This window comes from Podarcis vaucheri (genome assembly GCF_965113315.1).
Source record: "Podarcis vaucheri genome assembly, chromosome: 2".
NCBI classification, from domain to species: Eukaryota; Metazoa; Chordata; class Lepidosauria; order Squamata; family Lacertidae; genus Podarcis; species Podarcis vaucheri.
The window spans coordinates 75,065,928-75,092,917 of record NC_138760.1 but is presented as its reverse complement, the minus strand read 5'-3'; the positions used below and the strand labels follow the sequence as shown (position 1 = coordinate 75,092,917).

The following is a 26,990-nucleotide window of genomic DNA, read 5'->3' as shown; positions in this document are numbered from 1 at the left end:
GAGGTCTGCTGTTGTCCACAGGGACCCCAGCTTCCTAGAGTCCCAAGAAATGGAGGCTGTCAAGATGCTGGAGTCAGTGCGCATCAGCTTTCAGGAGAAGCCGTGCAACTGGAGAGACTGCGTGGTCTGGGCTCGGAGACTTTGGGAGCGTCTTTTCTCCCATGACATCCAGCAGCTGCTGCATAACTTCCCACCTGAGCATGTATGGGCCCTGCCTCTTTCCCTGGCCATTTCCTGGTCCCCCAGTGTGGTGCTTTGCTAAGCACTCCTTTGCCTTTCTCTGTTACAATCACTCAGCACTGGCTCTGAGCGTTGGAATCCAGGTGTCTGGAACCAAATGCAGCAGACTTCTGTTGGCAGCTGCTTAATGTGAGATATATTAAGACCAAGTGGTAGTCTTTGCAAAGCCCATCTTTCAGTGAAGCAGGCACTTGGTTGGTGTTGCCTTCCAGCCACCTGTAACATTAAGCCTCTGGTGGGAGATTCCTACTCACCCTTAGCCTTAACACCAGTAGTTCTCACTCTGGGCTCTTTCTAGGTGGACCCACATCACCATTTATACGACCTGGTTCACATACAGCATCTCCAGTGGCTTTAATTGCACAAAGAACCAGCTGCTTATAGCTTTTGGCTCCACAGCAAGGCACAGGATGGTCACAGCAGGGCTGGCCCAAGACGTTTTGCTGCTTGAGGATCACATAAACACTCCATGACCGGAAGATGACTAGAGTGCACTTGAATCTTAGTTCAACACAGCCAATGGGGTGGTGTCGTCCACTGCACCTGAGGAGAGCAGGATTGTTTCCTGGGTATGTGACAGGCCTGTGGTACTCATAGCTTTGATCTCCAGTCACGGCTCAGGAGGAACGTCTGTGGCCCAGATACAGTTACTCACTCTGCCTAATGGTAGGGCTGGCTGTGGGTCGGAGGCAAACTGCACGGACAGTTCCTGAAACAGCAACTGAGAGGCCAAAGGCAGGCAATCTGGTCCAGGAAAGCCTGACAAAGCAGTCTGTGTAACACCTCAAGCAACAAGTTGTTAAACCTAGGACAGTTCTTATATAAGGTCAGCAGGGCCCTTCTTAATGATGGTGCCATGGGTTCTAGAGTACATTCTCTGGGCACTGAATCAGTTGCTCCCCTCCCTCCATTATGAATCAGGCTGCTTCCTTTGGACCTGGCGCACAACACAGGCTGGTATTTGACCTCCTTGCAGTCCCAGTGACTGGACAGCACTAGTCACCAATGATTGGCTGAAATAATTTTGTGGTTGGTGGTTATGTTTTGTCCCAGGTGTCTTGGTGGAGCGAAATTATATGGTTTTGGCATATGAGTGAGCCAATGTTCGCTTTCACAAGGAACGTAGTACTGCTGTCTGAACTCTGGAAAATCAACAACATGCATGTTTACATATTTTTTCCTTGGCTCTTGACTTGTTCTCTCTTCCTTGGCTGTGCACAGTCTCTCTCTCTCCCTCCCCCTCCCTCTCTCTCCAGTTCCCATCATTTTAGGCTGCAGAAACCTTTGGCCCTCTTCCAGCCCTTGCTTGGCCTGTAGAGTTTCCTTCCTTGAACTTCTCCTCCTCCCGCCCCCTCTGATGCTTCTTCCTGACTGATCCCATCTGTCTTTGTCCCCAGGAGACAAGCTCTGGACTTCCTTTCTGGTCAGGGTCCAAGCGATGCCCACAACCGCTGAAATTTGACAGCAGTCATGTGAGTGGGGAGCTCAGCTTGAGAAGTGGGGGGAACTTGGGATGCAATGGAGGTTGCACCCTCAGCGAGGAACATCTTGGAGAGATCAGGGCATTTACACAGCTAGGTTCACCACTTCCTAGTCTCATGGTCAAAGAAAGGGACGAATGTAACTTTTCAGGAGGGGGGGGGAGAAAAAGCAATAAATGGAAATTAGTGCCTTTTTTATTCTTGCTGTCTAGAGCAGGTGGAAACCCCTTATCTTTTTTTCCATCTTATTTATTGTGTAAAATAGCACCAACATGTTCCATGACACCCTAATTGATGAGCAGGAGGTTGGCTCTGTTTTTCTCATTTGATTGATCTGCCTAGTTTAAAACAGTGAACTGACCATGAACCAAGCCCATCTTATACCTCTGTAGAAGTGTTGGTTGCAAATGACCCAGGATCCAGCACATTTGGCATGTAAGATTCCCAAAATCATTGTTCCCACCAATTTGGCCTTGTATCTATTGTTGCATGGATACACTTCTACTGTGAGATTTCTGCTTCCTTTCTTCTGCCTGCACGCTCCCAAAAACTGCTCTGGAGGCTCCCTCAACCCTTTGGACCAGATTTTGGTGGTGGCTGTAGCAGGGAGGAGAGGAAGGGGAAGTTCTGTTGTGCAAGTGGAAGTCTGTTTGAGTAGAGTGGAAGAGCAGGGTTGAATATAGCCCCCGGGTCTGAATCTGGCAGCAGGCTTCCATGAGTTGGGATGCTGTTTTGACTGTGTAGGAGGGAAGAGGATGCTTAGCTGAGTTGGAAGGAGTCTACATTTCTGGAAGAGCAGCCAGTAGAGCCAGTTACTGGTTGTCAGGAGAAGGAAACAGTCCATAGTGGGGAAGGGTCCTGCTGTCTCTGATGCACCTTCTGTGTTTTTCTAGACCACGCACAAGACCTTCATTTTGGCTGCCAGTCACCTCTTTGCCAATACCCACAAGCTGTGTGTGAGTGAGGATGATTCTGTCACTTCCCAAGTCCTCTTTGGCTCGCATCTGCCACCTTTCCAGCCACTTCAGGGAGTGCATATCCCCCTCACTGACCAAGAGATGCAGAATCCACAAGACTCAGTTGGTAAGAAGTTTGCTGAAGGGCAGGTATCTCAACCGTTCCAACCAGACCCTAGCAGGGAACCTGTGTTGTTGGACACCAACTCCCATCCCATCAGCCCCAGCCAGCCTGGACAGTGTGGTCAAGGATGATGGGAACTGTAGTACAGCAACATCTGGAGGGCTGCAGGTTTCCCATCCTTCCTTAGAGCAGTCTGCCAACCGTGTCACATATGTGAATGGAGTGCCAGGAAATGCAATGGGAATCTCTAAGGGTGAGATGAGACTTGGGCTTCCCACACAGTAGACCCAAGCCAGAAGTGGATAATGTGCTTCTCCCTGCATTGCTCACATCTCAGGCCACTGCTGGGCTGTGTCCCCGCCTACTACCCCTAACTGTGTCTTTCAGATGAGACAGAGGTGGGAGAGATGAGGAAGGAACTGGCAGCACTGAGGCAAGAGCTGGAAGAGCAAAATTCCCTCATGTCTAATGCTATGGACCCCATTCACTTTGAGAAGGTAAAAAACGTTCCTGCGTGTTTCCATCTCTCTTTGCATTTCCCTCTGAGCTCCAGGTTTCCAAAGGCGGAAGAGCATGACCCTTCTTGGAGGAGAGAGGGTGTGGTGTGTGACTCTGCTGTTCCAGCCATGACTTCCCCTCCTGCAGCTCTACTTATGCCTCTTAATCCTCAACAGGTTAATTTCGGTTAAGATCAACAGTGCTTTCTTGAGATGACTCACAGACAAATTTTCCCAGTGCCCCAGTATCTGTAAAGGGCAGGCACAGGCAAGATATTTTACGTTCAGGGTTCAGATGCCCAAATAAAAAATTACTATCTGATTTCATCATGTGCTAAAAGTTTGAGTATAGAGGCTTAGAGGCTGAGCTACAAATCAGGATGCCTCGTTCTGAATCTCATCTCTGGCATGAACTCGCTGATACTCAACAAGCCACGGTCTCTGGGTCAGCCTTCAAACTTTATAATAAGAGTCAGAATACTGGCCTACCTTGCAGGATACGTATATGGATTACTACAAGAAGCAATGATGAGTAGACCGTAGGGTTGCCATAAAGCCAGAATACCACAGTGGGGAGCAGTGTCTGGGCGGAAATTGCTGAAAAGTCGGGGGGAAACCAGACGAATGGAAACCGTTGTTGGAAGTTCAGATTTTGTTTAATTAATTTTTTTAAAAAAAATAATTTTTGAAATACAACAACCCTGATAGACAGATACTTTTAAGAAGTATTCCGAAGGAATAAACTACTGTATGTTTAAAATGTGAATGCCCTATATAACCAATGTTATTGCAATTTTGCCAAAAAGAGCTCAACAACCTTTGTGTGCGGATTTCCACTTTTTGAAATATGGCAACCCTAAGTAATAATGACACAGGAAATCATGGTTTGTCATTACGTCTGAACCAGGCTAATTTGTTACAGTCCAGACCACTTGTTCTGTAGCCCCTATTGGACACTGAATGAGGAGCTGCTTTCTGTAGGCAAAGCATGTTTTTCTTCTATCCCCTATCTTTTAGTTCTGTATTGTAGCTGAGAGACTGTTTTATTCAGCTAAAATGACACTAGTAGCTGAATTGTGGGGGTTTATTTTGTTATTGTGTTTGGTAGAGTTGGGAGAGGGCCCACTTCTACTCCACAGCTGCTGTTACAGAAGTTTCTTCATACAGTGAGCATTTGTCTGCACAACTGCAGATGTAATGTGGGGAGTTTGTGGGGATTATATCCCAATATATCATCAGCTGCCAGGATTGGGGCCCAGATTTCAGTTAAGGTAGAATATTTTCCATATATTGGAGGTTAAGTTGAAAGCTGCTGTCAAACAGCCCTAATAAAAAAAATCTGGTTTGTATGGAATGTTTTGTTGCTTTGACCTTTTAAGGGTTTTTGAGGGGTGGGGGAGATTTGTGCCTGAAGTTTAAAGTTGTATTTTGTGTAGCTTGAGATTCAGGATTTACATATGCACTGCCTGCCACAGGTTTCTTGAATGTATGAATTTCATTTCTGTCTTTACTGGTCCAGTAGAACTAAGTACCCAAGTCCCACTGATTCCACTGGGAAGGGTTTGAGTGGATATTTAAAACTCCCAAGGTTGTGTACACGTTACCAGTTTAAAAAGCAGCTAGGTTGTACTTTTTTCTCTGGATAGAAACTGGTCTGGACGAAAATGCATCAAAATGCAGTATTTCATAAGAAACAACAGGATAGATACAGATTGTGGCAAACGTTGCATGTACAGCACTTCCCAAACCAGTGGTGAGAGCACACTGGATGTAAACGGAGGTGGAGGGTGGGTGTTGGCACAGCCAAAGATGTCCCTGAATTTGACAGTTGCTGTAAGCTGCAGTTCTTGTGTCCAGCTTTTGGAGGTGCCAGAGTGCCAGGAATGGGTTGGGATGAGCCTAGGGTCAGTATCCCTCCCGCAATCTGCGTAGTACCTAGCCTACTACTCTCTTAGGCTGTGTACGCACTTCTGTTCACATCCAGCACCATCCCACCACTCTTTTGGGAAGCGGTGTACACACAACATAAGCCTCTATCCTGCATCTATCTTGTAATTTCTTATGAAATGCTGTTTTGATGTGTTTCCTCCACAACCAGCTTCAATCCAAAGTGAGAAAAAGGACAACCTAGACATGTTTTAAAATGCTAATGCGTACACAGCCTTATACCCAGCCCTGTTTGTGGTTTGCAGCGCATGACCCACCCTCCTACAGGCTGTGTTCTTTTCTGAGTGCAGAACAAACGAGCCAAGAAGGATCAGAAGAGTCTGTTCTTGAGTACAAAATGGCAGTTGGTTATCAAGCCAGGCAGTGGAGTCCTTCAGCCAGGAACTGTGTGTTTTTGTCACTTTCATATTATTTCTATAAACAAAGCTTTCTCCAATCATAGTACGTAAGGACTAGGAAGCTGCCTCATCAGATTATTTGTTTTGCTGACCCAGTGCTGCTTGCCAAAACTGGTAGAAGCTCTCTATCATCTCACCTGCAATCTGATTTTAGCAGCAGATGCCAAGGGCCTTCTGTCTGCTAAGGATGGCCTCTGCCCTGTAGTGTGGTCTGCCTCATACACTGGGGGAAGCTTATGTTGTACCATGGCTACTCAGTCAGATTCTGTGCCTGTGCATGTGGTGCAAATTTGTGTATAGTTGCTTGTGATTAGCACATTTTATTCTGCTCCTGCTATTCATGGGAAAATGCAAAGAGTTTTGCAGGGAACTGAAGCTATGCCTCCTAGACTCTAGGCCTTTGGCTCTTCAGACATTGTTGGACTCTAATTCCAGGTCACAGTGAGAGCTGTGGTCTAGCAACATCAGAGAACCAGATTCCCCACCCCTTCTCTTCTATGGTTAAAACCATGCACACAAACCCTGGCTGTAACCTCTGTTAAGTTTCCTTGCCACCCTTTGTAGACCTTGCACACCCTTTGTTCTCATCCTCATCCCACTAAGATCCCTTCTCTTTTCCCCTCTGTCCTTGCCACCCTTCTCTGGCCTCGATTGATTCTGCAATTTGTTGGGCCCTCAGGGGAACGACATTCACTTGAACTTCGTCATGACAGCAGCCAATCTGCGAGCTGAGAACTATGGCATCCCTCCGGCTGATAAGCTCCAGGTGAGGAAAGGAGGCGGGGCTTTGGGAGTCATTTTCCCCAGTTGCCTGCCAGCTTCAGGAAATAAAGTGGGGCGGGACGCATTCATGTGTCTGTCTCTGGCCTAGCAGCATCCCTCCCTCCAGTAACCTCTGGTACGTTTTCCCATTCACTGTCTTCATACTGAAGGCCCAGTTTGATTTCCACAGGCGATGAGGATCGTGGGGAGGATTGTGCCTGCCATTGCCACAACCACAACAGCTGTAGCTGGTCTGGTGTGCTTGGAGCTTTACAAGCTGGTGTGGCGACACAGGCGCCTGAGCTCCTATCGCAACAGCTTCCTGCAGCTCTCGGAGCCCCTGCTCAATCGCTTCCAGCCTCTCTCGTCTCAACCAATATACAAGGTGAGGCCTGGGCTCTGGGCTCATCATGCTTTGAAGGTAGAAAGAAGCTCAGTAGGGCCTGCTTATCCTAGCAGACTGGCAGGGAGGGCGGGAAGGAGAGAGACACTATGCGCATTTAGATGGGCTGCTGTTCTTTACACTTAGAGCTAACTCTGCTGAGGTTGTAGATCAGAGGCAGAAGACCTTTTTCAACTCAAGGGCCATGTTCTCTTCTGGACTGTCACCTGGGGGCCACATGCCAGAGGTGGGTGGAGCCAGAGGCAAAAAGCGGACGACCAACAGATGTACATTTTCACTTTGTACAATATACACACACCTCCCTGTCCTCCATCCAGGCAAGTAAAAAGCATTATTGGAGTTCAGTGACACATCCTAGCTAAGCAAGATTGCTTGAGGAGAGTGTGAGGTAGGGTTGGTGAAGGATGTGCGGTGGGAAGAGGGCCGTGGCTGGCAAGGGACAGACTTGGAGGTTCCCAAGTCTCTAGAAGTGAGAACATGGAGTGCTGCAGTGTGGAGAGTAAGTCATTCAGGAACAAGAATCTGCCTTCCCCAAGGCTAGTGCAGTATCCCATATAGCTGGATTAGAGGCTCTGTACCTAGGAGCACTTCTGTGTGGGCACAGGCATTGATCCAGACAGGTATCTCCTGAATTCCCTCCCCCCTCCAGCTCTTAAAAATCTAAATGAAACAGCAATGGCTTGCTCTTGTCCTGTGCTGCAGAGTGCACTTAAGAGCAGCTTTGGATGTTTCAAGACAGATGTACAGTACCTCATGCCTTTAGTTCTTACGCTGCTGCCGTGATGCCCAAAGCCAAACAGGTATGGAAAGATTTGCATGTCCAGCCTGCGAACCTCTCCTGACCAAGTTCCCCTTAAGACATTACAGCAGCAGTGGGACAACCACTGTAGCCCTTGAGCACCACTGTGATGGTGGTGCTGTGATGCTTTCAGGCCTGACTGCCGTCCGTTCCCAGAGTGCCCAGCTATACCTTATCCCTGGAAGTGGACCACGCAGTCAGAACTTGCGCAAGCCTCGTCAGCTGGAGCTGGTGCTAGAATGGCTGCCCCGTAGGGATGTCAGCAACTCCCAGACTGTGTTGAGGGGGAGACTTCCTACTCCATCTCTCCTGTCTGGGTGCTGGGTACTGAGCAGCTTGCCAGGAGCCGATGTGTGGGGGAGGACGGCTGTTCCCACTCAGCTGCTGACCCTGCCTTTCCTGAGCCCCTTCTGGCAGGCAGAAGGCGAAGGAGATCTAGTTTCAGAAGCCGGTGCCTGGCGTGTGTATCAGGCTAGCAGCAGTGTGGAAGGAGAGGCACAGACGGGGCTGCCTGTGAGCTGTCAGACACAGGAAATGGTCTTTAACCTGCAGCTGACACACACACAGCTGGTGCCAAGCTGGATCTGTGGCTCTTCTTGCCCTGGCCTAACTCAACACCCCTTTCCTTTAGCCTCAGCCCCAGATGCTGGTTCTTGACCTTTCCGCACAGGCATCTGTGCATCCACTGGGTGTTCTGAACCGCTTTGACTGAGAGGTGTTTCTTGGAGGTATAGCCAGCAGGCCCAGTGAATCCAGAATGGGCCCTCATGCAAGGCAGTGAGCATTTGTTTCCCTTGTGCCTTGCAGGCATGCAGTAGATACTTGGTGGACATCTTGAGAGCAGCATAAGGTGATAGAATTTCCCCAGCCGTACTACCTTCAGCCGATAGACAAGTTGTTGTGTGTGAATAATTATGGTAGGTTTGGCATTACTGTCAAAGATGTAGTGGTGAGCTGGACAAGGGAATCCTGGCAAGACCCTGGTTCACGTGTCCAAGAAATTGCTGAGTTTCCCAGGATGGGATTGCACTTCCTCTGAAGGAGTAAGCATGCAGTCTGGAGTGGCAGCTGCATATGCTCCTAGACCTGGGTAACGTGGCCACAGTAGTCTAGGCACTGGTAACTTCAAGATTGGCTTGCTGCAATGCACTCTTTGTGGGGCTTCCCCTGTACTTGGCCCATAAAGTGCAGTTGACAATGCTGCAACACAATTGCTGACAGGAGTGCCAACGTATTATACCTCTTCCTAAAGATCTTCACTTGCCGCCAATTTGCTACTGAGCCAAGGTCATGGTTTTACTGGTAGTATATAAAGCTCTTAACAGCTTCAGACCAATTTAATTGAGACATCCTTGCCCCATATGTACCTACTTGGCAGCTTCTATCAACGGAACATGCACTTTTACAAGTGCCATTTAATACGTGTTCGGCTTCTGTGAAGTTTTGGAACTCCTTAGCATTTAACTTCAGTCAGGCGCCTTCATTGTACTTTTAGACTCTTGCTTTAAAAAATTATTTCAGCGAGCCTATTTTGACATATAATTAAGTTATGGCTAATCTTTTTAAAAATTCTGATCTTAACTCCATATTATTGATAATTATTTTACTGTTTAAATATGCATCACTAAGATTTTTTTATTAAGTGGTTTATAAAATTTCACACACACACACACACACACACACATATATATATATATATGGATGGGGTGGGGGTGCATCTTCTGACAACAGGGTGACTAGCCAAGGAAACAGAGAGCAGACATACATGCTGACAATTAGGAAGTGCAATTCATGTTCATCTGTTCACGTTTGTAACATCTTACATATCTTTGGATGCAATTCACTGGCTTCAGTTTCCATGTAATGTTAAGCCAAACCATGGCTTAGCGTAAATGGGGTAGGCTCCTAGATATTGCAGCTGCTTTGTTACACTTCTGCTCCTGCTGCTGCTATGCTGATGTGAGCAGCTTAGGGTTTAATCAAAACCCGGATTCATGGTTTATTTCCTCCAGACAAACCATGGCTTGTTAAGCCAAGGACAAAACTTGGTTACAGGTCGTGCTTTATCTGGAGCTCAACGAAACATGAGCCTGGGTTTGGACAGTATGCTAAGTCGTGGTTTAGCAGTAGCAGGATCAGATGAGAAGCAGAGGTCACAATCTCATCTATAGACCATACATTTGTGCTGAGCTATTTTGTGCTGACTGGATCACTGTATCTTGTTTTACTACTGTCAGTGGTGAGCCTTTTCCAGGAAAGGACATAGCAAGACATAAGCGGATGTTTGTTTATTACTTGTGTATCCTGCCCTTCCTCCAATGAGCTCAGGGTTGCATTTGTAAGATTCCTGGGCAGCCTCCCATCCACTCCCCAGACCTACTTAGCTCAGAGTTGGAATTACGGCACTTTGGGCAATGCCCTAAGCCGGCCCTCACTTATTCTATAGGGCTGCCTTACCAGCAGTGCCATTAACAGTCCTATACGATGGCTTCTAGCTAGCTGCCTCTTCGTAAGGCATTCTGCCATTCATTGTATAGATGTGGGTGCATATGTGTGTACATGTGCATGCATGAGCTTGCACACATGTATGCAAACACACACGCGTACACAGACGTAGACTTTGGGGGTGCTTTCCCCCCTTTTTTGTGGCAGCCCCAAGACTTCACATTCAGCCTTGGCTTCCTTGCAAAAAAAACCCCCAAACCCTCCCTTTTCTGGAGAGAGAAACCAGAGCTTGGATGGAGGGGGGGGGAGTTGTGGAATCGGTGAGGAGGGCGGGAGAGCAAGAAGCTAAATTAAGAGCGTCTGTTTGAATAGAAGCCTTTTTGTCTTGAGTTTATGGAGTGCGAGGCTGGGGCTTCCTGCTACACAGGAAGCGCAGATTGGAACCAGATTGGTGGGACCGGAGCGGGGTGGAGGGGCGGGCAGGAAAGACGGGGTGGGGGGGGGGAGGCCGGCTCTTCTATCGCCACAGATTTCCACGGCTTCGGCTCTCGGCGCCTCTGTTCCTCCTCCACCACCCCCCTCCACCCCTCCCAGTTCAGATCACGCTGCACGGCCCGAGGGCTTGCTGAGCGCGCGCGCAGGCCCCAAACGTCCTGTGATTATTTTTTTTAAAAGGACATCTCAAATTTCTTAACAGCCCAGCTCCGCAGAAGGGTCCCTATATAAGCAGGAACTTCAAAGCTTCCCTTGTGACGCGGGGGTGGGAAATGATTTTTTGTGTGTGAGAGAGAGTTTTTGAATCTTGGAGCAGCTGTGCAGTGTGTGCGCTCTCTCTCCCTCTCCCCTAAAGTCTTTAAGAGGAAAAGGCCTGGCTGCAGCGAAGTGGCACCGTGCCCAGTTTGCCCATGTCAGCCCTCTGGGAATGGAGGGCATTCTGGTGGTGCTATAGATAGAACCGCCGTCGGAAAAAAGGGGGAAGGAAAAAGAAACCAGAGCAGCAGTGGTTGGGTTTGCAGTCGTAGGACCACTTGGGGCAAAGGACGGTTTGCTTCCACTTTCAGGAGTGAGTTTGCCCCCCCCCCAAGTGAAATCATGAATCCATTCCTGAAAGCAGCGAATCTGAAATTGCTTCCCCTCGAAGCTGGGTGGGTGGGGAACCAGGAGAGGAGGGGAGCCGATGGAGTGAATAGAGCGCAGCATCAGGAGGAAGGGAGCAGCTCCAGATGAGGAACGGGGCTGATTTGCAAAAGGGAATCGAGAGCGGTGCCGGGTCCAGAAACGTGTGGAACTGATTAAGCAGCATATGGGAGTCATTACTTAGCAAGGGCTGGCGACTGGGGGAAGGGAGCTCTTACCCTGGCGCCAAAGGATTCACGCCTAACCCCCCCCCCCCATAAGATTCATTGGACCTTTGCTCCTTAGTGCCTGAGCCGATTTTTTAAATTATTTTTTTGGCGGGTGGGTGTGAGAATAAGAAGTTTGCAGGGCACTGTAAGGCAGGCATGAGCAAAGGGGAAAAAAAATCAGGCAAAAGGAGGTTTTCTTTGCATCGGGACATCCAGCCAGCTGGGGGACGCATAGCTTAGAACAGAACCCGACTCCTGTTGCCCCAGTCTCTGCAGGCTGGTGCTTTCCGGCATGAAGCTGCCTGGTTTGGGGGGGGCACCCCCAGAATATCTTCGGTTCTGCGTTGCTGTGGAAGCAGCATGAAGGTGCTGGAAGGTGAAGAGCTGAGCAAGAGGTGCTAATGAGTCCCCTGTCAGTGTGAAAGGCCAAGCCCAGCCATATGGTTCTTTTGGAAGGATGGGAATCTGCCCTCTGGGTTGGCAACAACATAGAAGAGCAAATGGGATGGACCATATGGTCCCAAATGGCCAATATTTTTTTGCGGGGAGGCAACTTTCATTTCCAACTCTAGCCTTCCTCCTCCCATTCATATTCTTAAAAAAAAAAAAGAAGGTACGGTCAGGAGCGAGACTTTGCATGTTTCAAACCAAAGCATATCCTCTCTCGTTTACAGGGGTTTGGGTTTTGCATGCACGCTCTTATTAATGCTTTCAGAAAAAATGGCCACTCATTTGGAATAATATCTCCAAGCAGGTGTACATAATAAGATAATTATCAATAAAACACAGATTGCAACCAGCAAAACATTTTTAAAAGAACATAACTGAATGATGTGTTTGGATAGTCTTGCTGAAATAAAGTTTTCAGCTGGTGTCTAAAACAATAGGAAGGGCAACTTGCAGGGCACCAATGCATAGCTGCTACCACACTACAGCTGAGCTTTTGTCCATCTTGCTGCACCAGCCAGCTGAAAACATGAGTTCCTCCTTCCTGCTTCTGTTCTGTTCCTTTTTGTAATTTGCTTTCCGTTCTGCAGAATACCAGCAGCACTTCCCAGGGCTTGCAGGAAGCATGAGCGAGTACTGTATGGTGCTCCTGTTTTCCATTGTTCTGCATCCACCCCTCCTTTCCATGAAATCTACAAAACCTCAGTGTAAATTTGAAATAAGCTGGGAGAGAATGTTTGGCCCTCCAGCTGAGTTGGCTAGAAACAGCATCTCAACAGAGCAAAGGACAAGACCCCAGATCCCAAGCAAAGGGTGACTGTGATCAGACCTTCCCTCTGAAAGCATGGGCTGGGTGTGGGATCAACCATGCTGGCCTTGCTAGCCCGCCCAGACCTATCGATCTGCTTGTATTCAGCAGAAGAACTGAAAGGGCTTCTTGCAAACAGCTGTTTGGCTCCTCTATCTGATCAGGGTTCTTGCTCCCATGCAAGAACATGTGTACATGCAGCTGTACACATACAGAAACCCCCTTCAGATATGAAATCATAGAATTGTAGAGTTGGAAGGGACACCAAGGGTCTTCTAGTCCAACCCCCTGCAATGCAGGAATCTCAGCCTGCTGGGCCTGTGGAGGAGGAAGGGCAGAAAGTGCAATCCCCCCATTCATTCCACAGTCTACATGTGGACAGAACATCTGAAAAGGGATTCCTTCCAGTATCACCTTAGAGACCAACCAATAACAAACTTATTTGGTCTCTAAGGTGCTACTGGAAGGATTTTTTTATTTTGTTTTGACTACGGCAGACCAACACGGCTGCCTACCTGTAATCTGAAAAGGGGTTAGTAGTATACTTTGGGGTGGAGACTAGCGCAAGAGGACATGGCTGTACAGCCTCCCCAAGTACAGAGTCCCAGGTGCGTATCTCTGGGGGGGGGGGGAGTTCCCTCCTACAATCTATGGCTTTGCTGCTGCGACTGGAGTTGATGAGACTTAGTGGTGTGGAGGCCTGTGCCCTGAAGCTAGCATGAGAGAACAGTAGCCCTGTACTTCTCTGGCTGGCAGAGGAGCTCTGTCTCCATCCTGTTGAGAAGCAGGCGGAACAGAAGGCAGTGCTCTGGGGCACGGGCCCCATTTGCACTATTCATTTAAAGCAGTATAATACAGTGGCGTAGCGTGGGGGTGCAGGGGGGGCCGGCCGCACCGGGCGCAACATCTGGGGGGTAGGGTTAGGGGGCGCAAATCCACGGGTAAGGGGGCGCAATTCCACGGGTTAGGGGGCGCAAATTACTTGCCTTGCCCCGGGTGCTGACAGCCCACGCAACGCCACTGGTATAATACCACTTTTAACCGTCATACCCCTCCCCGAAGAATCCTGGGAGCTGAACTTTGTTAAGTGTTCTGAGAGTTGTTAAGAGAGCCCTGTCCCCCTCATACAGCTACCATTCCCAGAGCGGATTAACAAACAACCCCTCTTTCTGGGGAACTTGGGGAAATGTAGCTCTGCGAGGAAGAACACGGGTCTCCTAAGGACTCTCAGCACCAGTAACAAAACCCAGTTCCCAGGATTCCTTAGGGGAAGCCATGGCTATTTAAAGTGGTTTGACACTGCTTTAAATGTATAGGGTAATTGGGGGCACAGTGTCGTGCGCAGGAACAGAGGGAAGTGTTTCACTTTTATAGGCTTGTGAGAGTGCTGGGCAGGGGTCTGATGGTACCTCTGGCAGCTGCTTCTGTCCCCAGATTTAGGGTGGTATACATGTCCATGTGTCTCTATATATATTTCTGCCGTTTTTGACAAAAAAACAGATTTGCTTTGGAGACCCAGGCGAATGCTAGCGTCCAGGCCAGCCTTTCTCCTCCCCTGCTGGCCAGTGAGTTAGTCCAGGACAGTATCCCTTTGTGCGACAGTCTGACCCCACTAAGTTCTCTCTGGTCAGGGCACTTCCTGCTATGAACCGCTAACTAGCCCCAAAGGGCTCCTTGTGAAGAGGACTGGCTGCTTCTTGTCCTCCTCCTCTCTCTCTCTCTCCTTCTCCTTCTCCTTGCCCAGGGCCAAAACAGGCAGGCAGGGTCAACAGTGCAGGGGGCTAAGAGGTTCCACAACATCCTGGGCCTTGTTCTGAAGAAAAGGACAATTGTGCATAGGCAAGGCGCCATCTCAATGTGTCTTTGTGCAACAGAGAGCCACAGATCATGAATGGACAGAAGGCAGCCTTAAAGAGTCCCCTCCGTTAGGCCTGTTGACAGTTAGCGCATTCAGAGCCGTCACGACAGGAAAGAACCATTTCATCCAGATCTGACTTCCTATACATAGTGCAGGAGGGTTGACTTCCTTTGGTTCATAGGGAAGATGCCTCATGCTGGCCGCTGGCAGCCTACACTGACAGGCAGCAGCTCTCTGAGATCTTGAACATGGGAACTTCTGTGCGCAAAACAGATGTGCTACTGAACCACATCCCTTCCCTTTCATATTATATGCCACATCTGTTGCAGTGGACTCCACTTAAAACATTTTGAGGAGAGGGCTGGTCTTTGTTTGGAGCCTGTGAGGGTTGTGCTGCTTTGCTTCTTAGAATTCTACTCTGTCCTCCCTCCAGATGTTTAAGCCTCACAACAGCCATATGAGGTGGGTTAAGTTGAAAGAAGAGTGAACTCTATGGCTGATTTGAATCTGGGTTTCCCGTATCCAAATCCAGTGTTCTCCATGCTTTGGAGAACCCTCCGATCCACCCACTTCCTTGGCATTGGGTGTTGCAATTGTTAGTTGCCTTTGCTGTTTGAAATGCCGCGTCAGATCAGAATTTGTCTGGTTTTATCTTTTATTTTTATTGGAGGTTCTTATGTTCCTCTTGGCTAGATTAAAGCACCGCCCTTTTGGCACTTAAAACTTCTCCTCTGTGAAGGTGCACTACAATCAGTTCACCTCTTAACCTTCTTCCTGATAAGGTGAACAGAATGAGCTGCTACAATCCTTTGCTGCAAAGGTTTCCTTTGCTACAAACAGCTCTGTTTTTTTTAATATTTGAATCGTAAATGAACTGTGGAGCCTGAATTAGACATGGTGCTTGTGATCTAGCAGTTGTGTCTTCGATGTTAAGGGTATTAAGGCTTTCGTTTAATAAAAAGATCCTAGCAAGTCTAGTCATTCAAATCACTTTGTACTAACAGTCTGTGGCCATTTGTAGTTACCAATATGGGCCTTTAGGCTATAATCCTATGCAAACCTGCTTGGATGTAAGCCCAGCACACAAAGCTGCATGACATTTTAAAATATGTGATCTGAAAGGATTACCATATGTCCAGAATTTTCTGGACATACCCAGAATGCTGCAGTTGGAAGCTCAACAACCTTTGCGGCCAGATTTTTACTTTTTGAAATATGGCAACCCTAGATCTAAGGCCTTGACCCACTTGGCTCTACAGGAAATGGCTCCTTCATCGGTTACCTGGTTCATGCTGCAAGCGTGTTGGGACATGGTACCTGCTGGGTTGGGTGATCCATTTAATTTTAGAACTGACCTTCTTTGGGTATCTGCTCTATTCTCACGCACCTGGTGAAGTGGACTGCAGTCCACCAAAGTTTATGCATTACTAAGCATGCTCATCTTCTTATTAGTCTTGCCGCAACACTCTTCACTGATTTTGCTTTAATCTCAGTATCACCAGAAAGAATGGAGCTGCTGGGACAGAATTGAGGTGCCAGGTGTCGATGCCGAGGGAAAGGAGATCACCTTGAGAGACCTCTGCAAACACCTCCAGGTGAAGAGGATGACTAAGTAAAACGTTTCATAGGCAGGTTCCCTCAGGAACCCAGGCAGCATATGCTGGGATGGCCCATGCCACTGCTACCATCATGACCATCCTCATTACCATGCATGCTGGGGTTGCAGCAGTGGGTCTTCTCCTCTGTGGCATCCTGAGGTCCATGAGAGGCCAGTGGGCACAGCACTTCAAATGGGCACGTTGCACCTTCCAGCATTAACAAACACAAAGGTATCCCTTACCAGGTACCCTCATTCACTCCAGTATCAATGAGATGCCCCTGTTCTGTCCCAAAGACCCCATTGCCATAATCCAATTCAGTTTGCTCCCTGCTCCTACTTTGCTCTTTTTTTCTGGTTGCCCTGATTGTCCCACCCCATCCTCTGCTGGTTCCCAAGACTGCGCTCCCATGTCATCCTTTTGAAATTAATGGACCCAACTTAACCATGTTCGTTAATTTCAGTGGATCTATTTTGAGAATAACTAGTTGAACGCCACCCTCTCACAACTTGTGCTTAACCTGGTGCTCCTGGAGCTCTTTCAGTTGAGAGTTCTGATTGTCTCTGTGTGGTGCTGACTCCTGCTCACTTTCACAGATGGAGCATTCCTTGGTGCTGGAGATGCTACTATATGGAAAAGCTCTTCTGTATGCTGGCTTCAGGGAAGAAAAGGCAAAAGAACAGCAGCTATCCAGCAGGTAGGAGAATCCAAAGGAACAGAGTTTGGGGGTCACAACGGAACATAAGAAGAGCCTGACTGCTGGATTAAGCCCATGACCCACCTCATCCAACATCCTGTTTTCACAGTGGCCAACTGCATGCCTGGGGGAAACCTCCTGTTTCCACCTTCTGCTCCTGATTCTCATGAAGCCTGAGGGGGGCCAGAGCCCCGGGTATTCTCAAGGCATGGCTTAGGCAGAGAGAACCTTCCAGTAGCTGTTTCTGATGCATGCAGGGTTTGTTTTTTACAGAGTCCACACAACACCTTCAACATCAAAATGCCAGCCTGTATTCATCCCCTCTGCCCCTAAATCCAGGTGTACCCCTTTCTCAGGAAAATCCAATACATGGGTTTATTAAAAAACAAAACACAACTCTTATCAGTGACCCATTTGCAATACCTGAATATCATTTTTGCAACATTAACACCACCCCGGAAGCAGTCAGACTCTCAGTGAGCCCTTCTACATTTCCTCCTGCCTGCAGTGGGGCTGAAAGTGGCATTCGGCCTGTTTTCCTCCCTGCTTGCCCGTTTTCTAGGGGCTGGGAAGCCACTGCCCTGGAAGAGGGCAGAGGGACCCTCAGGAGTGTGGGATAGCTAGGCCATAGCTGCCCCCACTACAGGCCCCCTGCCAGAACAGCCTAGGTTACTGTATCTGCAGCAGCTGCAAAGCCTCTGCGTCCTGTCCCTTCCACGCTGGGTAAACATCCTGCTGTCAGTGCCTCCTCCGCTGCTTCCTGGGGCAGACCAAGCTCTTCCCACCCCCCAAACGCAGGCTCTCCTGGGCCTCTGCCATCCACATACATCCAGAGGCAACATGAGTCCCTTACTCTATGATCTTTCTAGACTCCTTGGCAGGCTATCCTTCTCTCTGCTCACTCACTCTCCCGCCTTCTCCAAACCCCCATTCCCACCCCAAAACAAACTGGGCTGCAGACTCGCTCAGGACGGATAGTTTCACTTTGGCTGCCTCTGCCATTTCTTAAGCAGAGAGCAAAAGTGTGCTTGGTTTTCTGGTACGGGTGGGTGCAGTGCAGGAGGAGGCTGGGGAGATGGCAAAGAAGTGCTAGCATCTCTCCTTCGAGAAGCTGCGTTGATTTTAGCTCCTGCTTCTGAACCACCATTCCAGCTGTATTCAGAGAGGAGAAAAGAACAAGGCCAGAGTGGCAGGGAGGCAGCACTGAGCACTGGCAAGCTGGGTGTGCCAGTTTCTGGGTGCTACACAGCAGGCTCTTGCCTTCATGTCCTGCTTATTATGGGGTCCCCAGAGGTCTCAGCTCAACTACTGAGCGAAACAGGATGCTGGAACAGATCAGGCTTCAGTCTGATCTGGTAGGGATCTCTTCTTACATCCTTAAGGCATTTTCTTTTTTGGTACATATATATATAAGGGACGCGGGTGGCGCTGTGGGTTAAACCACAGAGCCTAGGACTTGCTGATCAGAAGGTCGGCGGTTTGAATGCCCGCAATGGGGTGAGCTCCCGTTGCTTGGTCCCTGCTCCTGCCAACCTAGCAGTTTGAAAGCACGTCAAAGTGCAAGTAGATAAATAGGTACCGCTCCAGCGGGAAGGTAAACGGCGTTTCCATGCGCTGCTCTGGTTCGCCAGAAGTGGCTTAGTCATGCTGGCCACATGACCCGGAAGCTGTACACCGGCTCCCTCGGCCAATAAAGCGAGATGAGCGCCGCAACCCCAGAGTCAGCCATGACTGGACCTGATGGTCAGGGGTCCCTTTACCATATATATATATATATATATATATATATATATATATATATATACCCCCTCCCCACCCACAAAAGGTCTTGTGAGTAGCAGTCCCTGGGAAATGTTAGCTAGGCCGTTCCTGCTTATGGTTGCAGCTGCTGGATTTGAGACGATAGTTTGGGTGTGGCTCTGCAGTTGTTTCAGGACCTGAGCACACCTGGTGAAGGATGTGTGGCAAACATCAGTACTGTAAGTGACAGGAGATTGCCTGTTACCTGCCCTCTTGCATCTGCCCTCCTATTCACCCTTCGCTTTCACTTTCTCAGACTGACTGAACTGGTTCGCTGTGCCACCAAAGAGGCTCTTTCCAAGGAGTGCCGGCTCTTGGTGTTGGAAATAGTCTGTGAAGGTGAAGAGGACGATAGCGTCTTACCGCCTGTTCATGTCTGGCTCCGACCGAGGGATCCAATCAATGAGGAGTAAAGGGAACTGTGTATATGTGTAATACAATGGAAAACTTTGGACTGGATAACTGCAATCTGCTGGATGTGGGGCTGCCCTTGAGGATGGTCTGGAAGCTGCCGCTGATGCAAAATGCAGCTGCTTGGCTGCTCACTGGGGCAGGATACCACCAACACATTACCCTGCTGTTCAGAGAATTCCTCTGCCTGCCAGCTAGTTTCCAGACTAAGTTCAAGGTGCTGGCCTTGGTGTGTATAGCCCTATTCAACTTGGGACCAGGATACCTGCAAGATCGCCTAGTCCATGGGTAGGCAAACTAAGGCCTGGGGGCCGAATCCGGCCCAATCGCCTTCTAAATCTGGCCCATAGACAGTCCGGAAATCAGCATGTTTCTACATGAGTAGAATGTGTCCTTTTATTTAAAATGCATCACTAGGTTATTTGTGTGGCATAGGAATTGGTTCTTTTTTCCCCTTCAAAATATAGGCCAGCCCCACACCAGGTCTGAGGAACAGTGGACCGGCCCCCTGCTGAAAAAGTTTGCTGACCCCTGGCTAGTCTCATCCCTTATATACTCAGCTGATCACTGCGCTGTGCAGGTGAAGACTTCCTGTGACTGTCTTCTTATCTGGAGGTTCACAATGTATGAATTGGGCATAGGAGCCAACTCCTAGTGGCCAAGGTCTCTCTGCCCTCCCCCCAATAAAATATTTGAGGGAGCCGAGCCCCTCCCTAAAGTTAATGGGCTTTGCCATTCAAATGATGTGCATGTACCACATCATTTAATTGATTATGCAGGATGGGGCCTACCTGGCCCCCCCCCCAATATTTTATTCCAGTTGGCACCCCTGGAATTGGGTCTTTAGAGTGGTGGCACCTGCTCTTTGGAATTCGCTCCCCTTGGATGTTAGGCAGAGGCAGCCTCTGTTGTTGTTTTGCTGCCTACTGAAGACCTTCCAGCAAGGGTTTTAAGCTGGAAGCTTTCCCAGTCTGTTTCTATGTTGGAATTGTTTTTTTTCAAATGTTCTTGTTGTCTTACCATTTGTTGTCTGGCACCCTGGGCTCCTTTGCAAGGAAGGGCAGGATGCAGATTAATTTAATAAACGTGGGTAATATATGGAATGAGTAATGTGTATACACTGACTGTGATTAACCCAAATTCTGTTTAAAGCAGAGACACGCTCCTTGCCTGACGAAGAAGGTGAAGAAGCATCTTCTCCAGGGACTAACCCGTGTCTGCCTGCAGGCCTTTTCTTGCTCTTGGGGTCTGAGCATAGCAGAGGACTAAATAGGAATGAGCTCACTGTGCAACCCAGAGGCTTCTCCTTTTGAAATTAAGCATTTTCTTCCCAATACAACTATTAAAGGTGTAGCAGCAATGAAGTTGTAACACAGGATGGGGAACCTCAGGCCCAGGTAGTCGGGGTGAGCCAAATGTGGTTCCTTGCCTAGCCATCAAATGACTCTGTAGACCTGGGATACACCTCTCATAATCTCTGCTCTGCACCCTCCTTCACTGCCTTCTGGCTTGAAAGAGAGGGAGTAGTATGTTTGCGTGTTGGTAGAAAAAACCCTCTGGTTTTTGTGTGGGTGGAATATAGCCACAAAAGTATGAGTCACATCTGTTGCTCCGCCCACTTTTTCATCTGGCCCCACCCATTACTGGCATGTGGCCCTTGGAACGTTACCTGTGATGGAAGATGGCCCCCAGGCTGAAAAAGTTCCCCACCCCTGTTATGGGCATTAGCCTGCTTTGTTCCGACAGCAGCTGCAGGGGAATGGGATAATTTCGTTTTCTCTGCATGGAGCTAGGAACCATGTAGGGAAAGGGGCACATCTCAGCAACAGAGCCTCCTATGCTGCTTCCTAGAATTCCCTGGAAAGAGAGTCAACTATTAAACCGCTCCACAAGTCTTAGTTCTGTAAGGGAAAGAAGGGTTTCCTACTGATTCTCGGGATCTTTAACAAACTGCATTCCCCAGAATTCTTTTTGGGGGCAACCACATCTGTTTTAAGTGTTAGGATTCTGCTTTAAACCCTTAACGCAGATGGGAGTCTAAGTGCTACACAGAATTTGCATTTAGGTTTGCCACTGCTAGTGCTGAGAATCACTCTTTATAAATTCTTATAAGACTGTGCAGCTGTTCTTAACATGTTTGACTATTCCACGCTTTTGGTTTGATTTTCAGGAGCAGAAGGGGGAGGGTCTCACACATATATTTCCTCCAGCAGCACTACTGATACCATCAGATAAGGGTAGCTGAGCAACTGGTGGCGGCCTTGTTCTGTTCACATCAAATTTCGGTGAAATAGCTCCCTGGTGTTTATGTTAAGTTGGGATCATTATGGCAGTGTGCCCTCAGATGGATTGCATCTCCTGTTTACAGTAAACCTTGAGCAACACATTAGTGTAATGAGTCAGGCTTGCTGGGGAAATGAAGCTCCTTTGATTTTAACAGTGACCCTACACCTACAGAAGCTGTTTTTGCAGCCGAGACAGGACAGTGTATCCTCCTGTTCTTCCATCTTCTTTTCCGAGCTCTCCTGCAGATTGGACATTTCAAGAAGACACATTACAAAACACTCTCCAGGAACTTCCCTTGAAAATCAGGATCTGCTCCCTTGCCCACTCCCTCTACAAAATTTCCCTGTTCTCTTGATCACAGTGAATGACTCAGATCCAAAAGGTGTCTACAGCTACCATGAGGCATAGGAAGCTGCCTTATCCTGAGTCAGTCCATTGATTTCTATGTAGCTAAGCACTGCCTATGCTGAACGGAAGTGGTTCTCCAGGATTTCAGACATGGAATGAGTTTGGAGATGATGGGGATTGAAGCTGAGACCTTCTGATGCAAAGGAGACACTGCCACTGAGCTACATTTCTGGGGGAGGAAGCAACCCGGATTTGAACTAGGGACATCTTGATTTGAATCCAGGCCTATCAGTACCATTGTGTTGCTACAGTTCTCAGGCATGTACATCAATGGTTCACAGTGCCCAAATTGGCATTTTGAATGATGCAGAAGTAAGCGACCCCCTGTTCTGCCACTGATAAGTCACTGTTACCAATACTGGATGTAGTATAACATAACCGTTATGACTAGTAGCCAATGATAACAGTCTTGGCTTCCATTAATTTTTAAAAATATATATTTATGAATTTATAAGAGTACAAAATACAGAACTGAAGAAGAAAAAAGTGAAAGGAGGAAGAAGAGAAATAGATGCATTACATCATTCTGTTCCATTGACTTCTCATCCATCCTTCCATGACTCCCTAAATTTTCCCATTTCTGCTGCATAATCTATTTTTTCTAACTATTTAAACATTCAAATTCTTCTCATTATAAACTATAACTCCTGAGCTTACTCCAAGCTGACTCAAGTGCTAACATTTTTACAATTTTTTTAGGTAGTCTACAAATGCCTTCCATTCCTCTTTAAAACTTTTCTCTTTGTGCCCTCTAATTTTGCTGGTTAAGCTTGCTAATTCTGCATATTCCATTAATTTCATCTGCCATTCCTCCTTTGTAAGGACTATCTCCTCTCTCCATCTTTGTGCATATAGGATTCTTGCTGCTGTAGTGGCATACATAAACAAATTTATTTGTTTACTTGGTACCTCAGACTTTATTATTCCACCAGGAAGGCCTCTGGCCTCTTTGGGAAGGGCTTCCGAAATATTTTTTTCAATTCATTATACTGTATTTACTCGAGTCTGATGTGTCATCAAATCTAATGTGCACCTCAATTTTCAGAACCTTGAAACCAAAAAAGTATTTGCTGGTGAACGTAAATGTGCCATCAAATCTAATGTGTACCTTAATTTTTGGAACATAATTTGGCCAAAAAAAGTGAGCATTAGATTCGAATAAATATGGTATATTATTTCCCAATATTCTAACTACTCTACAGCTCCACCACATATGATATAAGGTTCCATCCATAGCTTTACAGTTCCAACATTTACCTGATTCTGACTAAATTTTCCCCCCTCTAATTTTCCCCTCCTCTAATTTATTTGGCATCAGGTACCATCTGTAAATCATTTTCCAATAATTTTCCTTAAGAACATAGCAGGCTGTGAATTTTAATCCTGTTTTCCACAGCTTTTCCCACAAATCTAAATCTATATTGTGGCCCACATCTCTAGCCCAATTGATCATTGCAGTTTTCACCATTTCATGCTTTCTTTCTTTCCCATTCTAATAGTAACTTATACATTTTAGAAATTTACTTCTCATTATTATCTGGCAGCTCTTTCTCAAATTCTGAAGTCTCTTCTATAAAAACCACATTGTTTATCATTTAAATATTTCATTCAATTGACAGTATTGCAACTAGTCTGCCACCCAGTTACCAACTTCTTCCATCTTCTTCAGGCTTACACTTGTGTCTGTAAAGTCCACTAGTTCTCTATATGTTGCCCAAAGACATGCATGCCAACCAAATTTAACACCGTACCCCTCGAAGTCTAGCAGTTTTCTCCAACTTTCTCCAATCTTTTAACCAGCATAAACAAGCCGCCTCATAATATAAACGCAAATCTGGCAGTGAGAAGCTTCCTCTTTCCCTAGTGTCAATCAATGTCTTATATTTAATTCTTGTTTTCTTCCCCTGCCATAAAAATCTAGAAATATCCTTCTGCCATTCTTTAAAGCAGCTTAAATTATTTATTAATGGGAAAGTTTGAAATAAAAATCACATATTTGGCAACAGGCTTCCATAAATTTTGGGGCATCACTGCATCTCACAGTAATGAATTCCCTAGTTTAACTACATGCCCTGATATCTACAGAAGAAGCGAGGTATACAAATTTAAAAATAAAAATAAAATGTGCTGCTGTGTGAATAAGTGTTCGCCGCTGAGTAGCTCTTGCAATCTAAGCTTCGCACACTGGGAAAGATTCCCCTCTGAGAAAGTCACTGCCGACCAGCATGAGAAACATCAGGTCAGATGAAACAACATCCTGACCCAGCATAATGTATACATACATACTGTATGTATAAACATGGTTGAAGATCACATTTCCCTTTTACTTTCCATTATGAGCTCAGACCTCAGAAACCACTCTTCAGTAACATTGTCTGCGCTCTCTCTCTCTCTCTCTCTCTGTGTGTGTGTGTGTGTGTAAGCATGCAGAAGTACAAAAATATGCCACAGTAAATAGCTTTTGAATGCTAAGCTCATATTCACATGAAAAGGGAAAATGCAGTCGTCAGTAGTATTAACTGGACACCACACTGGAGAAACACACTGTATTTTCTCACCCTTGGGTATTGTTCAGCTGGCTGTATGGTTCCACTGTTCACAATGTAAGGAAGACATTTGAGGAACTGCAGTAAGGCAGATTTCCCTAGGCTGGTACCCTTCAGATATTCTGGAATGTAGTTCCCCTCCACCCTAGGCAGCACTATCATAGTCCCATCATAGTGGGCACCAGGTTGGGGAAGGCGGTAGTAAGGGATGGCTCCTGGAAGCCCCCCTAAAAGTGAGAGACGTGAAGCATCTGCAATCTGTGCAAATATGCAAAAGATAAGACCTGGGAAATAAATCTGATCAAGTATGCTATTTTGAAAAGGTGCTATTTTTAACACTGTAGGTGATTAACAATTGAGGGAAAAGCCTAACAAAGGTGTGAGGTTGGTTTTTCCATGGGTGCAGGGGTCAGATCCTGGCTATAAAGCCCAATAGCTTCGATGAAGGGGGAGGAAATAGTGATATATTACACCCAATAGCCTGCATTTGGCTGTTGTAAATAACAGAAGAAAAATCCCCTTGGCTTGTGTTGCACTGAAGGTCAGACTAGACGGTGTTTTCTTGTAATCCTTTAGATCTACTGATTCAAGGGAGAGGCGTGTAATGACTAGAAAAAGGTTTGTTTTTGGAGCGCTCTCGCTGGCTTGTGATGCAACTTCCCGAGCAAAATGAGCAGGGTGATGGCTCATAAACGGATTGTTTTAGGACTCATTCACATAAGTGTGCTAAGAGGGACAATGCTACTGACAAAGAAGGGGGTTTACCGCTTATCCCTCAGTCGCATGTGGGTGAAAATGAGGTTCTGTTCAAAGAGAAGAGGCTGCATTCAGCAACCAGATACTGGGGGTCTACAGACAAGTGGAGTCTCAAAAGCATGAGCTTTTCTTATCACCAGGGATGCATCATACTAGGAGAACAATGCAGTGCTATTTCTGTACCCTGAGCGTACATGCTAAGGCTTGTTGGGTTTCTTTTATGATGTGTCCTCCCACAGTTTCCGGCCCTGTTGCTGTGGCCTACGCGTTCACATTCGTTCTTATTTCACGACGCCCATCCAAATGGCCAAAGAGAGCAAAGAAACAATTTTAAAAATAACACCTCTCTGGATAGGTGTTGTTGTTGTTTAGTCGTTTAGTTGTGTCCGACTCTTCGTGACCCCATGGACCAGAGCACACCAGGCACTCCTATCTTCCACTGCCTCCCGCAGTTTAGTCAACCTCATGCTGGTAGCTTCGAGAACACTGTCCAACCATCTCGTCCTCTGTCGTCCCCTTCTCCTTGTACCCTCCATCTTTCCCAACATCAGGGTCTTTTCCAGGGAGTCTTCTCTTCTCATGAGGTGGCCAAAGTATTGGCACCTCAGCTTCAGGATCTGTCCTTCCAGTGAGCACTCAGGGCTGATTTCCTTAAGAGTGGATAGGTTTGATCTTCTTGCAGTCCATGGGACTGGATAGGTACATGTCCACAAATATATTTGGATTTAGTCAATTAAGAGTCTGAAACACAAAATTGCTACCATCATAAGGCTCTTTGGGGCAACCACACTTGGAACGCTGGGTTCCGGCTGCCTCAACTCAAAAAGGATATTGTGAAGATAGAAGGTTCAGGAAGAGGCAAGCCAAATGATCGAGGCGGTGGAGAAACTCCCCTGCAAGGAAAAGTTGCCCACAACATTTAGGTGGTGTTTTTTTATGTGAGCAAGGGAGGGATGTGAAAGAGATGCATGGTGTGGAGAAAGGGGATAGTCCCCCTCTGAAATCATAATACTAGAAATCAGGGCCATCCAATGAAGGTGAACTTCAGAAAACGCAAAAGAAAGTGTTTCTTCGCCCAATGACCAGATGACATTTGCTCCCAACCAGCATGGCCAGTGATGATGGGAGCTGGCAGTCTGGCAGCATCCTGGAGCACACCACGTTGGCTACCCTCGCTAAATACACTTACTTCTGAGTAGGCATGCATGGGCTTGCATTCTTAATCTGTTTTAAATGTTATCTTTCTAGTCCTCATGATTGCAGAGATGAGACTGAAATTCCTGTGGGCAGCTATCAGCAATATTTCATCACTGGGCGTTCCTTTGTCAGGGGACAGGACCACTTAACTTCAGTAGCTTTAGTTTGACTACTCAAATCTCTGTTAAACAATTCGTAACTTCATCAAACCAATTGCATGCAGAGTCATGCAAATTAAGGACACTGATGAAATATGCATAACATCCAAATTCCCTTGATATATTTGCATAATTAAGCAATGAAAATCACTCTGGCGATATCCTGTGGCTTACAGTGTGGTGTGTTTTTTTTTTCATTTAGTTTTTAGGGATTGAGTGGATGGGGAAGCTGGTACCCTCCATATGTTGCTGGTATCAGATCGGGGAAAGCTGTTGAAATGGACCCGCAGCATCACAGCCAGTCTCCAAGGACCAGGCAGTGAAGCTAATGGGCAGAATAACTATCATAGCCATACTTGTTTGTAGGTTTCGCGGGGCATCTTGGTAATTTTCTGTCGGTAACAAAATGCTTGATGAAGGAAACATCTTGTCTGATCCAGCAAAGCAATTCTTATATGCAGGGTTTTGTTTGGTTTTGAAGGCAGATTCTCCTGTATGTTTATGCTATCACAACTTCTCTATGCTTCTTAATTTTGACATATTTCATCCTTGTCCTTGATATTTTGTGCCAGGAATATACACACTTTCCCCAGATAGATATCCTGTAATTTGTGTTATCGTG

The 26,990-nt window shown here is 47.0% G+C and overlaps 1 protein-coding gene across 4 annotated transcripts in view; it reads left to right on the top strand.

The window, feature by feature from the left end:
* UBA7 (ubiquitin like modifier activating enzyme 7) overlaps positions 1–20,120 on the top strand; it is a 48,901-nt gene extending 28,781 nt beyond the window's left edge. For 3 of the 4 annotated variants that reach the window (XM_082213109.1, XM_082213110.1, XM_082213112.1), the window contains 9 exons: positions 22–202; positions 1,638–1,712; positions 2,615–2,804; positions 3,189–3,298; positions 6,323–6,409; positions 6,596–6,790; positions 16,005–16,106; positions 16,706–16,806; positions 18,863–20,120. In XM_082213109.1, the coding sequence (XP_082069235.1) occupies positions 22–202; positions 1,638–1,712; positions 2,615–2,804; positions 3,189–3,298; positions 6,323–6,409; positions 6,596–6,790; positions 16,005–16,106; positions 16,706–16,806; positions 18,863–19,019 (1,198 nt within the window). In that variant the 3' untranslated portion in view covers positions 19,020–20,120. The remainder of the gene's footprint in view (positions 1–21; positions 203–1,637; positions 1,713–2,614; positions 2,805–3,188; positions 3,299–6,322; positions 6,410–6,595; positions 6,791–16,004; positions 16,107–16,705; positions 16,807–18,862) is intronic. The other variant, XM_082213111.1, reaches the window with a different exon arrangement.
* Positions 20,121–26,990: the final 6,870 nt, after the last annotated feature.